At 37.6% G+C, this 15,214-nt stretch overlaps 5 protein-coding genes across 5 annotated transcripts; 1 reads left to right on the top strand and 4 right to left on the bottom strand.

Annotated features, from left to right (window-relative positions):
• Positions 1–906: 906 nt before the first annotated feature.
• Positions 907–3,495, bottom strand: GCK72_005466 (uncharacterized protein; the record flags this gene model as incomplete). The annotated part of the gene is made up of 12 exons (XM_053725198.1): positions 907–1,113; positions 1,159–1,239; positions 1,291–1,473; positions 1,521–1,701; positions 1,745–1,967; positions 2,014–2,137; positions 2,183–2,425; positions 2,472–2,630; positions 2,676–2,836; positions 2,880–3,036; positions 3,173–3,340; positions 3,406–3,495. The coding sequence occupies 12 exons, from the start codon at positions 3,493–3,495 to the stop codon at positions 907–909; spliced, it is 1,977 nt and encodes a 658-aa protein (XP_053589392.1).
• Positions 3,496–9,824: 6,329 nt separating this feature from the next.
• Positions 9,825–10,232, top strand: GCK72_005465 (uncharacterized protein; the record flags this gene model as incomplete). Its single annotated transcript, XM_053725197.1, has 1 exon — positions 9,825–10,232. One exon carries the CDS (start codon positions 9,825–9,827, stop codon positions 10,230–10,232), a length of 408 nt encoding a protein of 135 aa, XP_053589391.1.
• On the bottom strand, positions 9,830–10,303 carry GCK72_005464 (uncharacterized protein; the record flags this gene model as incomplete). Its single annotated transcript, XM_053725196.1, has 3 exons — positions 9,830–10,045; positions 10,094–10,206; positions 10,252–10,303. 3 exons carry the CDS (start codon positions 10,301–10,303, stop codon positions 9,830–9,832), a joined length of 381 nt encoding a protein of 126 aa, XP_053589390.1.
• Positions 10,304–11,696: 1,393 nt separating this feature from the next.
• Positions 11,697–12,073, bottom strand: GCK72_005463 (uncharacterized protein; the record flags this gene model as incomplete). Its single annotated transcript, XM_003117071.2, has 3 exons — positions 11,697–11,831; positions 11,874–11,971; positions 12,022–12,073. The coding sequence occupies 3 exons, from the start codon at positions 12,071–12,073 to the stop codon at positions 11,697–11,699; spliced, it is 285 nt and encodes a 94-aa protein (XP_003117119.1).
• A 478-nt stretch (positions 12,074–12,551) lies between these two features.
• Positions 12,552–14,905, bottom strand: GCK72_005462 (uncharacterized protein; the record flags this gene model as incomplete). Its single annotated transcript, XM_003116691.2, has 4 exons — positions 12,552–12,924; positions 12,971–13,107; positions 13,161–13,416; positions 14,814–14,905. The coding sequence occupies 4 exons, from the start codon at positions 14,903–14,905 to the stop codon at positions 12,552–12,554; spliced, it is 858 nt and encodes a 285-aa protein (XP_003116739.2).
• Between the last annotated feature and the right edge of the window lie 309 nt (positions 14,906–15,214).

Here is a 15,214-nt window from a genome sequence, read left to right as displayed (position 1 = left end):
AACGGGTAAACAGAGACAAAAACGGAATTGAGTTGACATACGGTGGGGTATGAGAATAATATTAGAAGGCGGTGCTGAATTCGAAATTTCATTTTGCAGGAGTGTTCAATTGCGTCATTACAAATACATTATGATTCCCAGTTCCTGATTGTATTCGTAAATTCGTGAGTTTCTAAAAATTTGAAAATGTATATCGAATCATTAAAGCAGAAGAAAATTGAAATGTAATTTTTATGCAAAAATAAAGAATTGTTGAGCGGAACTGCTCACTACATAGAGATCATGAGTTTTGAAATCTCAAAAATTTAGAAAAGTTCAGCAGAAAGGAGAAAGAAAAAGTGATGTGGAGTACATGGATAAGTAGCAATTTACTTGTTTTCGGTTTATGGCGACAAACTCGTTTCATTCTTTGGAATTCAGTTATCAGAAGATCATTTTACTAATTGAATTCTCGTGGGAAAAGCTCGAAAATGTTTGAAATTTTTATAAAATTCCAGGTAGACCTATAAGAAAAACTTTGGCTATTTCGTATGTTCTCCAGAATTCCATTCAATCTGCTACTACCGTAATCAGAGGAAACATCTGGTAACCTACATATATACTAACCAAGAAAAAAATCAGTGTGAAAAATATTGATAGGTGAATCATATAGTCATTTTCGAAATTCGAAGGTTTGGTATAAAAACTAAACCGGATAGAATCGAAATTTCATAAAACTAAAAGAATCAATGGAAACCAAGCGGAAGTTAAAGATGAAAATGTTTGTAAATAACAGATGAAATAAAAAGTAAAATGATAATTAATACGTTTACATCATGGAAAATATCATTGATAGAGCTGGAGATCGGCTGAAATTTGAGAGAATGGTGTAAGAGAGTTAAGATAGAATAACAAACTAACACTAGACTAGTCCAATTGCTGCTTGTGTTTTTTCAACCAACGATAAGTCAGCAGCAGTAAAATTGTGAGGAAGAAGGAGAAAACTCCAGCCAAACCGATCGAAGCCCACAATCCATGAATTGGTTTCCCAAACTTTTCACACATTACGAATCCACCGTTGTTGTAAATATCGACAAGGGGACGACACTTGAACACATGTTGCTCCAAATTTGTCTGAAAAATGGGAACGTATCTAACTATAAACAGTGTATTCCTTACCATAAGCGCAGAAATTGATTGACTAATGGATAAATCTGCTTCATTGAAATAATCGTTGTTTATAGTTGTTGCAATCACTGTCTGAAATATAATCAGTTGAAAACGTATCAGTTTTAAATTCGAATACCCTACCGTATTCGGAGCATTTCGACTCAACGTCTCTAGATTTCTATAGAATTCTGTGGACATTGTGTTTGATTTGACAAGATTCTGAATGTACGAGTTGTACTTATCAACAGCATCACTATCTCCACAAGAATCTAAGACGGCTGATTTGGCATCTTGGGTATTTTTATCCAGTGTGGTGATGAAAGTCTGCAATTTTAAGTTTCAGTACACAGTCTGATTTGATAGAAACTAACCTTCCAGCTAGGTTCCAATACGAATGTCAAGTTTTTCTGTTTCATGATTTGCTTGTTAGCATTATCTCGATAAAAATCAAGTTTGAGTTGTCGTGTGATTGAGTCAGTTGAAATAACTTTCTTTCCATCGATGGCAGTGTAGAGAGTCATGGTTTCTTTATGACACAATTGGAGAACATTTCTGGAAATTTGATATACATCTCGACCCGGCAGAACTGATTCACCCAAAATCAATTTTTACTGGATCTCCACTTCCAATGGCAGACACTGTATTATTAACTGGACGGAATAATTGGTAACTCGGATCTTCGAACATCGGAACACAAACAGCAGACACGAACCATCCCAAAACAAATGAAAGACTTGAGAGCAGAATCAAAAAGATGCAGATTATAATTGTCAAATAAAAAGAAATGATAATGAAACATGGCAGCTTGAGTGCAGCACCTGGAACACAGTCGGTAAGTTTCAATTGAAAATTTTCTAACCATACCATCTTGTTTTTTCAACGAAAGCAATACTGCAACCAGTGCAACAAAACAAAAGAAGCAAACAATGCAAGCTGGAATTGATACAAGCAGGTGGACTGTGGTTTTCAGAGAGGAATAACCACTTGACTGAAAATGTGTTATAAGAAAATGTTGGAAGAAATAAAAACTCACTACAACAAAATTCTGATAAGCAGATTCCATGGAAGTAATGCTTTTGTCTATATTTTTCTGAGCATCATTCATCATTTTAGTAATTGATTTCATAGATTTGTTGATCTGTTTCTGGGTACTGTTGATTGCTTTCGATGCTTTATTCGCTTGATCTTGAACATTGTTTTTGATTATGTCTATTTGAACATTGATATCCAAAAGAGGTTTGGATTTCTTGATTGCTAGAGCAGCTGCTGTCAATCCCTGAAATGAAATATGAAGAGATGGATTAGGAACGAGAATTCCTCACAGTCAGTGCCTGATTCACTGAATCAAATTGATCAGTTAGTGTCTTCACGTTATCAGTACACTTTTGATCTTTCGAATTGATCTTCTGCAGTTTACCATTCAATGCAGTTGCAGCGTTTTGTGTAGCTGTATTCGCAGATTCATAGTTCGTGACAGAAAACTGAAAGTTACTTTCATGTAGGCCTTGTTTCTGTTTGAAACTCACATTATTCACATCATTGATTCCAACTTTTTCTTTAGTTCCATCGAATACATTCGACGAATAATTTTGGATTAAAGTGTTCATATGTTCAAATGTGTTAACTGTCATTCCAGTTACTTCACATGCAATTTGTAACGTTCCGTTTCCAACAACATTTGTCAAATCTGATGTTTTAGCATTTGAAAATATAACCGTATCATTTCTCACCTCGAGAAATGTCTCCTGTGTAAGCCACTAGATTATCAGTAGAATCAAATAAGTCACTTTCAGATTCATTGAAAAGAATTAATCCAGTCAGAATGAATGAGAATACTGCAACGAGAAGGAACGCATATACATATCCAGTGCATTCGGCACGGAACGACTAAAAATAGCTCTTGTTCTGATATGAATACTTAATGAATAAATGACTCATAATCAAGTTTTGTCTGGAATTCTAATAGTACATTTATCTGACTTCCTCTTTCAACTGATTAAAGCTGTTTACAAATAAAAAATACCGTTTCTTTGGGAGAACACGAACAACAACACTGACAAACACAAGTTACAATTCCAAACACGAGTGCAATCAACACGATTAGAAATCCAATACTCCAGAACAAGAATGTATCAGTTTGAGTTTCAAACATTTTCTTCATGACTTCATCTCCACTTGCAAATGTTTTATTCTGAAGATTCGATATAGTTTTCCGTTTTCATTCAAATGTCTCCTGAACTGAGTATTATAGTTCACCTTTGAAGAGTCTGGAGCCTCTTGGAGTCCATCAGAAATTCCTTTCGCCAAATCATAAAACCCCTCCATATTTCCAAAAGAAGGCTTCATTGACTTGATTTTCGGTGAGCTTATGTTGCATTTTTGTTCAGCATAAGATGTCACCGAAATAAAAATTACCAGGTAGAAAATGGAACGAAGTACCATTTCGGTTCCAAATTGAATAACTTATTTCATAGAATACAATTTCATGGATACTGGAGTACTTAGCTTGAAACGTGTAACAAAAATACGGAATTTCATGTTGCCACGAAATTTAAGAAGTTTTTTTAAACATTTATTTCATCTTGTGTTCAGGCCTTTTATGTATTTTTTGTAGTCTTTATGAATTTTTTAAAAGTACAGTAAACTCCAAGTTACTGCATAAATTTAAAAGAACACTTTCTTGAATTTTGAAAAATGTATTTTTGATTGTTTCTTCCTCACATTGCAATTTATTTTCAACGAATATCTGTGTTTCTCATCTGAATCAGTCTCCGCCGGCCTGAAAAATCCGGACCGTCTCTGCGTCTCTCCCTCTCTAACACATGCAAGTGACGCGCGTTTGCATTGTAGCCTTTTTGTTCAATTTTTCACAGCAGGAGGTTCCAATTTGATCCAACTCACACTTTATTTTGTTCAAAATGTTATTTTTAGAAGTATGAAGACAGCAAAACTACATTTGACTTTTTAAAATTCAGTATTTCAAATTTCTAAACAAGGTTTTAATTATTTTGCCGATATTTTTTTCACAAATATTAATATTTTCTTTCAAACTGCTGGTAATTATATTTCGATTCACCTCAATGTCTTCCTCTGACTTTTAAGTAAGAATACTTATGTTTCAGAATACATAAATTATTGATGGGTCAAGCCTAGCGCGTAATGTTCATTCCCGTAAGTATATTCTCATTTTTATGTTGATAATGTTATCTTTTTTCCAGAATGACAGAGCATCAGTGCTACAGCTTCCAAAACATGAAAAGGATTCACCAACTGCCGACATCCGTTCAATTGTAGCTAACAGAGAACGGAGACTGATAGCAGTTGCCACCAACGATGCAGTCTACATTTGGCTAGCAAATGTGAGCTTTTTTGATGTACTGTGGGTTTATATTTGCTTTTCAGCCTCAACTTTTGCTATGTTCCATCGGAGTCATAGACCAAACCTTTCGAGAAACATCTGGTGAATTGAAAGAAGTTTATTGGAAACCTGATTCGAGTAGTATAGCTGTAACAGTGAGTTCAACACCAAAAAAGCCTCTAAAAATTCCCTATATTCATCAACGTTCAGACTAATCAAAATAAAATATTAATCTACAAACTCGAGTTGAGAGATGATGAGCAATGCTATAACTTCACTGACCCAGCTGATCCGTATTTCCAACGGAATTCTCCTGAACTTTTCATCAAAGGAAGTCGGCCCGTAGCTCATCTTCATCCGACGATTATCATCAATCTCGCTGATGTTCCTACATGGTAAGTTTTTAAATCTGAATCATTCATTAAAAATTAAAATTCATCTGTTTCTTGCTCGGATATACAAATAATTCATTGAAAATGCCTTTTTAATACAAGAAAAGGTTTCCCATCTCGTGTTTAATCACTGACTCCTTACAGCTGTGTTCCATCTCGAGATGAATTTCTGGTTTGCCTTCGGAACGGCTTCACTCATCATGTAACATGGAATGGAGAAATATTATCAAGTCTCTCATTTCGTGCCAGTGCTATTCCCTTCTCAGTAGACCAGCTACAGTCGAAATCTGAAAATGTCACTTCAAAATCCACATATATTATTGACGCAGTTTATGCACCGCTTCTTGGTGGTTTTGCTATCGTTTTGTCAGATGGAAAAGGAGCACTTTTAACGTCGAACGACCCAAATTTCGCTCCTAATGTCAGTTTTTATCTCGTTTCGTTTTTAAGTTTCAGCGGCCCCTTTTTTCAGGCAATCCTAGGAGTGTGGGCACCGAATTTAAAAGATGCTACATGTTGTGACGTCAACCACAAGTTTTTACTTGTTCTGTTTGGTTGCCAAAAGTAAGTAATTTATTTTCATTCAGATAAAATATTTCTCATTTTTTCAGTGGTGATGTGTGCGCTTACAACATAGACGAGTTGAATGGATCTCTCGTACAATCGTTTCGAGTTGCTCCTAAAGTAACCAACGGTCCAGACTTTACTAATCGATTAGGACCTGTTCATAAAATAACTGCTCTAATGAATGGATATGGATTTGCTGCTGTTTGGGCTCCGAAAAAGAGAGAAGAAACAAGTACAGTAGCAGATTCAAGTCCTCTTCCACGCCTCGTTTCTGTCTTCACACCGTTCGGAGCTCAATCATTCTGCAATTTAGAAGGTGTTATTGAAGATCATCTGGCAGATAATGAGGATGATGACATGTATACTGCTATTGAGTGGGGACCAGAAGGTTTTCAATTATGGCTTGGAACTAAAAACGACTTGATGATGCAGTCATTTGTAAGAAGTGCATCCTGCTCTAATCCAATAATGGAACATTGCGATCGTGCAATTCTAATGAGTGATTCTCAAGTTTTGATAAGTGCGGCAAGAGATAGAGAGGCAGAAGCATGCGCTCCTCATTCTGTTTGGAATCACATAGACGTCGCTCATGAATACTTATCCTCAAATTGGCCGATTCGCGTAAGTTTTTTTGTTGAAAAAAGCCACGAAATACATTCCGAAACTTGCAGTACGCTTCCACCGATCGTCAATACAAACATCTCGTTGTAGCTGGAGATCAAGGATTTGCATATTGCTCTCTGTCCAATCGACGATGGAAAATCTTTGGAAACGAGACTCAAGAGAAGAATCTTCTCGTAACTGGAGGAGTATTCATTTGGAATGAAGATGTTGTTGGAGTCGTTGGTGTTTCAGCTGACACTGATAAGTCACATCTCTCATTTTACCCGATTTCCCAACGATTAGACAATCGCTTTGCATCTGTCATTGATCTAGAACACAAATCAGTCATGTCTGCATTACGGTTTGTTCAGAGTGCTTAAATTTGATGTCGATCTATAGTTTTTGTTTTCAGAGACGATGTTTGCGCAGTGTTCGATATTACGGCTCAAATAACTCTCTACAAACTAACAGCACACGAGGAGACCGGTCGAGATGCATTCACAAAAGTATCTGCTGATATTGTTACTGTCATTCGGATAAACGAAATCGTTCCACATCCAACATGCATTGTATCTCTCCAAATGACTCAATTGAATTTGGATCAACGTGGGAAACTGGCTCCTGCTTTCTATTCAAGCATAGATACGGTTCTTGTGAACATTTCTGGTCGATTGATAACATTGAGTCTCAATGAAGAGGGAAAGGTTAGTAATAGTAATTAATGCTTTTTCCTTTGAAACAGAAAAAATTTCAGTTGCATCAACCTATGGTAATCGCCTCATATGTCGAGAAAATGTGGCATGATCGTTGCATCGTCTCCCAATCCTCACTGGCACAAAGTCTGGAATCTACGTGGAAGGGTCATCGGCGAAACGGATCAAATGTTTCGATGCACAGTGTATCCACGGCATCTGAGCCATCATCTCCAATGAGTCATTCGGCTTCTTCCCATTTGAGCAACGCACTTTGGATAGCTTGTGGAGCGAAAGGAATCAAAGTTTGGATGCCTTTAGTACCTGGAAAACGAAATTTGGCTACACAAGAGATGACATTCATTGCGAAACGGATTATGTTGCCATTTGAACTTGACATATATCCTATCGTTATCAGTGCAAAAGATTGTTTAGCAATGGGTGTAGAGAGTCAACTTCAACATGTCGCAAGAGCATCAAGAAGTCAGTCTCAAATGGAAAGCATCACAATGTATGGATTGCATAGAAATAGTGAAGTTTTCGTGCACCATTTGCTACGACAACTTTTGAAACGAAATCTTGGAGTTTTCGCTCTGGAGCTGGCTGGTGCTTGTCGTTCACTTCCCCATTTCACTCATGCTCTAGAACTTTTACTTCATGGAGTTCTCGAGGAAGAAGCTACAAGCAGTGAACCGATACCGGACCCACTGCTGCCTCGCTGCGTTGCTTTCATTCACGAATTTCCCGAATTTCTGAAAACAGTGGCTCATTGTGCTCGAAAAACAGAATTGGCACTTTGGAGAACGCTATTCGATGTGACAGGATCACCAAACGCATTATTCGAAGAGTGTCTGGAATTAAAACAACTTGAAAATGCTGCGAGTTTTGTTATTGTTCTTCAAAACTTAGAAACAACTGAAGTGAGTATGGATCAGGCGGCACGACTGGTGAAAGAAGCACTCGAAGAGAAAGAATGGACGATTGCAAAGGAAATGGTTCGATTTGCAAGATCTATTGGTTCAGAAGATATTGATGCATTGTTAGTTACACAATTTCTTATTGTTTATGTCATAAATTGTGTTTTCCAGAACGCCACCTCCAAGTGCGAAAACTTCTCTATCCCGACGTCCAACAGTCTCGTCACCTTCGGCTGATTCTTCAACAGAGTTCGTCATTAACCGGTTCCAAGCAGGTGCCGCTGGTCGATTGAACAAAGTTCGACATTCTCAAAGCACGGATCAGAAGGATCCACAAAGAAAAGATTCCATTGGCAGCTCCAAAGATAAAACTGCACTCTCAAGGGTGAGAAAAAAACAGAATTAAACTTTTCAATTGAATCTTAACAGTTTCAGGGCTTGTCCGGTGAACTTTCTCCTCAACTTACAGTCAACCGACTCGCTGCCAGAATGACGACAATTCTCGAAGAGCACGCTTGGCATCTCCTGAACAATTACTGGATCGTTGATCTTGGTACCAAACTAAATAATCTATTTTTTGTAGTTGTTGAAAGTTTTGTAGGTTTCTTCTGGGCTGAACTACAATTCGATCTGCCTGGACTTTTGGAAACACGCCGAAAACAAATTTCACTTTCCCCGAAATCTACGAATGACAAGTGCTACTTGGTTGATGATTTTGCTCTTGCTCTGACCAGATTGCATGCTCAATTCTCTTGGCCGTATCCTGTGATTGGATCTCAGTTTGTGCATCAAATCGAGAAGAAACTCGGAAATATCAGAGTCAGTCAAAGTACTGCCAGTTTGAATGGCCTATTAAGTGGTGAGCCACCAGAAGTTACGAAACCAAAAGTCAGAAGAACTGAGAAAACAATTGTGGATCTGAACGGAACTAGACCGATTCGTGAGACAGATAATGAGACGAGTGAAGAAGATGTTGAGATACAAGAGGCTGTATTGGAAAGAGTACGGGGCAGTGCTTCAGAATTGGTACCGATTCTCGATAGATCACCATCTACTTCGTCTTCTATGAATCCACTCTTCCAATCACAAGCGCCAGCAACACCATCTTCGTGCGATTCCCGTAGTTTAGCTGGTGACTGGCAAAATACTGACTTTTTAGTCGGTGAGAAGTCATCAAGAGGAAACGTTCAAAGCAGTCGACAAATCGAATTAATGCTGTATCTGTTCTCTCAAACTGCTACAATCGACTGGATTTTCTTATTGTGTTTGATAAGCCGAGATGAGCGAAAACTTCGTCAAGAAATAAACGTGTCAATGGTACGAAGATCTGGAGAAAAGAGTTTCGCCAGAATTCGATTCGCGTGCAGTGAACTTGGCAGATGGGCAGTGGAGAAATGTTGCGGATATGTTGCTTTACTACAAGCATTTGATGCCCACTTAGCAGTCGTCGCAGAACAAGCAGGAGTCGCCGATGTGAAATATGTTCCAGATGGAGAAAAACGAAAGAACTCTATAAAATCGAAAGCAGAAGGACGGGGTCGAAAGCGTGTGGATTCTGGTGGTACCAAACTGAACGATTCATTCACAAAGCCGGTTATGAATGGAAGAGGAAGAGAACGTAGTCGTAGTGCTGATAGAGCACATAAATCTGTCAAAAGGTTTGTTATTTGAAAAAATATTTACTGAACTAAGTCAGAAAAAGTTGCAGATATGATGACGTAGTATGTGCAGAAGACGCTCTTGAAAAGGCTAACGAAGACGGATGTTCGATAATGTAATCTCTATTATTCAATAATGCTCAATGTTTTGTTTTCTACCGAAACTTTCTTGCTCCTCAATTTACAGGTTTTATTTCTCTGTCCTTCCGTACTCAGAGCACAAAATTTTAATTCTCAAATTCATGTATTATGTATAGGTAATTTTGATTTCTAACTGTGATACGACAAATCGCTGAAACGGTGCTAGTGATGTCATCTAATTTATTCACATGACTGATATTTATCTGTATAGGATAATCTAGAGTTTTATTGTTCTCCTTTTTCAAGGTTATTCTGTAACTTATGAACATATCAACTTTTTATTTCATCGAGCTATGTGTGGGAATGTGGGAATGTTACTGTGGGAAAATGGATTACGTGCCAGGTAAATGAATTACTTGCGAATATCGTACGCAGATGGAAGTCCACGTTTCTTGCGGATATCGAAGAAGCTTGGGAGGGATCTCTTCACACGGTTGTCACCTGGACCAGGAAGAACATCAGGTTCAGCCATCAAGATTTCAACGGAAGCAGAAGTGGATTCACTAGATGGGACACCTGTTGAAACACTAGATGAAGAACCAGTTGAAGCGGACGAAGAACGGTTGTTCTGTAAAAATAATAAATTCAATGGAAATTCCTGTTCTACAGTATCTACCTCTTCAGACGAATCCGAGGATTCGTCTGAATTCGAATCCGACTCAGAAGACTTGCGAGAACCTTTCTTTGGAGGACGAGATTCATTGCTCTCGGAAGAGGAACCAGCATGGGCTGAAAATAATAATTGTGGGAACTGAAATTTAAAAAGAAACAAACCTGCAATAGCCAAAACTGCGAGAAGAAGAACAAGCGGTATCCAGGAGCGCATGTTGAGACTCAATAATGAGATAAATGAGTGAGAATTGAACTGATGATCGAGAGAGTTGTGATCAGAAGCTGTCCAAATAGAGACAGATACTGTAGTTAGTGGGAGTTTTTCGTGTGGGAAGAAGAGAGAAAGCAACGGAGATTCTCGAGACGCAGACAACCCTTATTGAGCTAATTGCCTCGAGCTCATTTGATGTGTGACCGCGGATTGAATTGGATAGAATTGTTTGCAGAAACTTTTAGATTACTTCGTAGTTCGTTCAACTTTTCTATTTTTGGACTGCAGTGGAAGGACAGAAAAGGTGTGACTTATTGATCAAGAGAACTCGAAATCATGAGTTTAGAAATTTTTTTTAAGTTTGAAAGAATTCACCACTGTTTTTTCACATGATTCGGATTCAACCGCCCAAAGAATTTCACTCACAGGATGAAAGAACCGCACGGAGTTCTATCAAATTGGAATGACATTGAATCAGAAGACCAAATCAGAGTCTACCCACATACACAATATCATATTTCGAATATATGAATCCGTTAACGAAAAATCATGTCAAAACTGGACTGAGACTGTTACTTTTACACTCTTTGACTGTTTAGATCTGACACCACTTGTACATTGATCAATATATGAGATGGGCACTCCTAGGTTTTATTTATTTCTAGAAACCTTGCAGTACCGATTGAAATGGTTTCATTATATCATCACAGTTGGTGTTCGTTCTGATTAATTTGACCTTCCAGATTCCAAGGGTTTTTTGGAAATAGTGATAACAACACCGTAGTCTTTCTCCAAAAAAACGTTGTATTTATTCGAAAATCCACAAAATGAAGTATGTCTTATTCCTCCCTAAGAACCTCATATTCTTCAATAACTTTTATTACTCAGAACACTGAGATTTCACTTCCAAAGTTCATCTAAATATTAGAAAGACGGAAGTTGCATTTATCTCCATTCTCTTTATCATAATGTTGCCTGTTTAGACACTCATTCTCTTGTAAATGATCTTTGTACCATATTCCATAAATGAATACTGACTGAAATTCCAAGAACATAGGAAACTTTTTCCCATTTTTTGGCAGATAGAATGTCAGTAAATTGATGGTTGACACGCTCTCAAATCGGAATTTGTTCTTGATGTGTTGACCAGATTGAGCCTTTTTTCAGTTTTTGAGAAAAATGAATCACAGAAAATGTTGTAGTTTTTGGTACTGGATGAAGGAGTAATGCCAAATACCATAATAGTAGAGACATGGGAATCATCTGATTCTTGTTTTTTTATTTCGGAAAACTTGAATGAAACTGATGTTTTCAGGCTATCATTACAAGATATTTCAGACAAATTGCAGTATCTAAAACTTGATTTATTCTCTGAACAACAATGAACAAATTCAAATTATTTACGACTGAGAACCTTCATCAATGATCTCTTTTTGCGGATATCTCCTGGTCCTGGAAGAATTCCAAAAATATGAATTTGCTCCACGGAAACCACTGGACCGTCTCCTGAACCAGATCCTTCTTCAATCACCTGAAATTGAATCAAAATTAGGTGATATTCTCCAGAGTTTACCTCATCGGTCTCAACTATTTCTTCTGAAGAAGATGCTGATTGTTCGAGAGAAGGTGCTGATTCAGATGAGTCTGCCGAGTTTCCAGAATCATATTGTCCTGAAAATCAATACTTTGAATCAGATAAACCCTCGACATGAAATCGTTACCTGAAACGACTGAAATTGCGACAAGAAGGAAGAATAAAACAAGCGATCTCATCTCGTTTATCCAATTTGTGGAAATGACACGGAACAAGTTTGAGAATGAGAATGATATGACATGAAGCTGGTCAAATAAAGAAATTGTGCAGCGGCAGTTGTGTCTCTTTCCCTAATGGTTCCGTTGGTTTTGGGATGATGATGGTTAACCATTTTCAGTCAATATTTGGTTTTCCAATCGAAGAAAATTCTACATTTTCTCACGTTGGAGCTCGTCTGAAACTCCAATAATTTGTAAGTTGGCTGTTTGAATATTTAAAAATTGAAATAATTTATTACAAATAGAGAAAGTCTATCGCATTTGTAACAAGCTATGAACAGACACTAAGGAAAGCACACGGACAGAACAGGAAAGGACTGTGAGATTCATAAAATGTCACAACTTTTTCTTGGGAAAAAATGAAATGAAATGAGACAATCAGTGGGGAAAGATACCCGAGTTAAAGTCGATAGAAATGGGAAATTGATTTAAAATATTTTCAAATAATTGCAGATTGCAAAGGGGATTGTAAACCAGCTAATAGACTGGGATCATAGATTGGAGGAGAGGAAGTTAGAAGGGATTGAAGAGGGACGTTTGCTGCTGAAAGGGATTGGAGATATGTGTTGAGTAGGTCAAAACTCGGGATAAGAGATTGGGATGAATCGGTGAATTGCTCTATTTTCTGAATTTTGCTGGCTGGAGGAGTAGATGGAAGTAGATCCACGGTTGTAGGAGAGGTTGCGGTTTGAATTTGATGGGATGATGTTAGGATGAATGGAGTTGTAGTAGGTGTCATCAGAGATGGAGTTGGTGAAGAATCGGATGACGACTTGCGGGATGGAGATGACTTTCTCGAGTGGTTGGAAGAGCTGGAAAAGGAGAGATCAGATTAGTTTTTCAAGTTTACACTCTTACTTTTCGGTTTTCCTGTCTCTCTTATCTTTGGCTCTTCTATTTTGGAACCACGTTTTGACTTGATTCTCCGATAAGCTCAATGACTGAGCGAGAAGAAGACGTTTCTCTCTTGCCATGTAACTGTCACCAAGGTACTCCTGAAAACAAAAATTAAATTGAAACACTTCCCTAAATTGTTGAAATCTCTTACAGATTCCAGCCGAGTGGCTTGTTCCGGAGAGAACGTTGTCCTCTTCCGACGGGATTTTTCATTCGGAATACTGGCTGCTGGGGAATGAATGGCATATTCTAGAACTGGAGAAGAAGGAGAATTAGTTGGATTCGGAGTCAGGACTGGAGCCGGGAGAGGTGGAGACATTTGTTGGGTTGGTTCATTGAAGAGTGCAAGTTTTGCAGAGCCTTGAAGTTGAGAAAGAGCCAGAAGAGTTTCAGCGGAGCGGAGGAGTCTAGAAAAGAAATATTGTGGATTGATTGACTGAATCAAGTTTTCAAATTTGTCAATAAACTGGAACTAGTGTTCTGTTATTTGTTTACTATTTGGTACTAGTCGATAATGTCGAAAACGTAATTATAGACACAATACTACATTTTTGAAAATGTGTGTTTTCAAATTTGTTTATTATTTACATTTTCAGAGAACACGAGTTTCGTAAATTAGTAGTAGGATGTGTCAAGAAGTTATTCATCGAAAAGAAAAGGAATTCCAGTTTCAGATTAATGTGTCTAATTTCACATGAAAAGTTTCTGAGTGTTCACTCGTTTAGTTTTCTTACACGTGCATATTTACATTTTGTTTGTTTCTGTCACTGCGACCTAATTAAAACTTGGTGCAAAAGAATGTGTGAAGTGACATGAGCATCTACAATATCTTCTTCGTTTTCTACTTTCATTCCTTATTTCTAATTATTTCTATCCCTCCTTCAGTACTCTTTCTTCCTCTTCTTATACACGTCAGATTATGATTCGGTTCCGAGAGTAGGCAGCGATAAATACGAAAGAGAGTATATATATATATTAATATGTGTATATATACATACTCCGCAAATAGTAGTAGTCGTAGTAATAGAGCCGTTTTTTCAGTGCTCCAGGCAATTTCCAATTTTCTCGAAAAAGGATTGAGATTAGATCGGATTTGCACCTGCATGAAGTAACTCAATGAGCCGGTTTGTGACTTTGATTTCTTATGATACTACAGGTGATACAATTGAGTTAAATTTGAAAAAGTGAAAGGATTAGTTGGTTGGTTAGAAAAGAAACAAAATGAGATCATTGGCAGGTGTTCTGAATATTATTACGTTTGTCTAGAGTGACAGAAGAACATTTTAAATGGAGAGATTATCCGGAAATTGGATTCTGAGTATTATAGAACTCTCAATTATTAAGGAAACGGGAACAGAGATCAGGAAGAGATTTCCAGGTGGCAAAAAGTGAGTATAATACGTGATTAGTTTTATCAGGGTGGTCTAGAAAGAAACTGAACTCAGAAAGTTATTTGGAAGGCAGCATGGCATAGAACCCAAATAAACAAAAAAGATAACAATCAGACATGCTATCACAACGATCTGATTTTGGATTCCTTATTTCCAACCACCTAATAGCTTACATCGTTCATAATAAATAAATGAATCTAGGTCAGTTATTAAGTCAGAAGCCATTCATCACCAGCTCATTCATCTTGCCTAATCTCTAATCCTTACTAATAGTGCCGCCGCCTAAATACATTAATATCTAAATTGTTCATCTCTTTCTCACGTTAAATAGGTCCCACCGTCTGTTCAAATGTACCCCCTCCATATGTTCAATTACATATGTCCTAATTAAGAGATAAGTGGATCACCCGTACCTGAGATTCTCCTCCGACAATGACATGTCTTGACTCAGATTATTAGTGGCCGTTGGACGGGTGTATGGGTGAAAAGCCGAAGGAGGGAGCATCTGGAATCATGGAGAATTGAGAGGAACGTGTGAGAAGAAGACACGAATAGAATCGGAATGAAAAGAAGAAGGAGAGGTTATGAACCGTATAATCAAGACGTGTACTTTTTGATGTATGATTCAGGTCTCATGTGCAAATGGAGTCCAAATCGAGTCAAGAAAATGGGGAGGAAATGTGTAAAGTTTCTCTCTCGAAGACGTTTGCTCTTGCATTTTTGAGAACCATAAACCAAAGCGGAAAGAGTTGAGAAGATGGTGGAAATAGAATGAGAATGAAAGGGAAAAAGAACGGAGAAAATGGTTTCGAAA

This window comes from Caenorhabditis remanei, chromosome II, assembly GCF_010183535.1.
Source record: "Caenorhabditis remanei strain PX506 chromosome II, whole genome shotgun sequence".
Lineage (NCBI taxonomy): Eukaryota > Metazoa > Nematoda > Chromadorea > Rhabditida > Rhabditidae > Caenorhabditis > Caenorhabditis remanei.
This window is presented reverse-complemented; position numbering and strand designations above follow the sequence as displayed.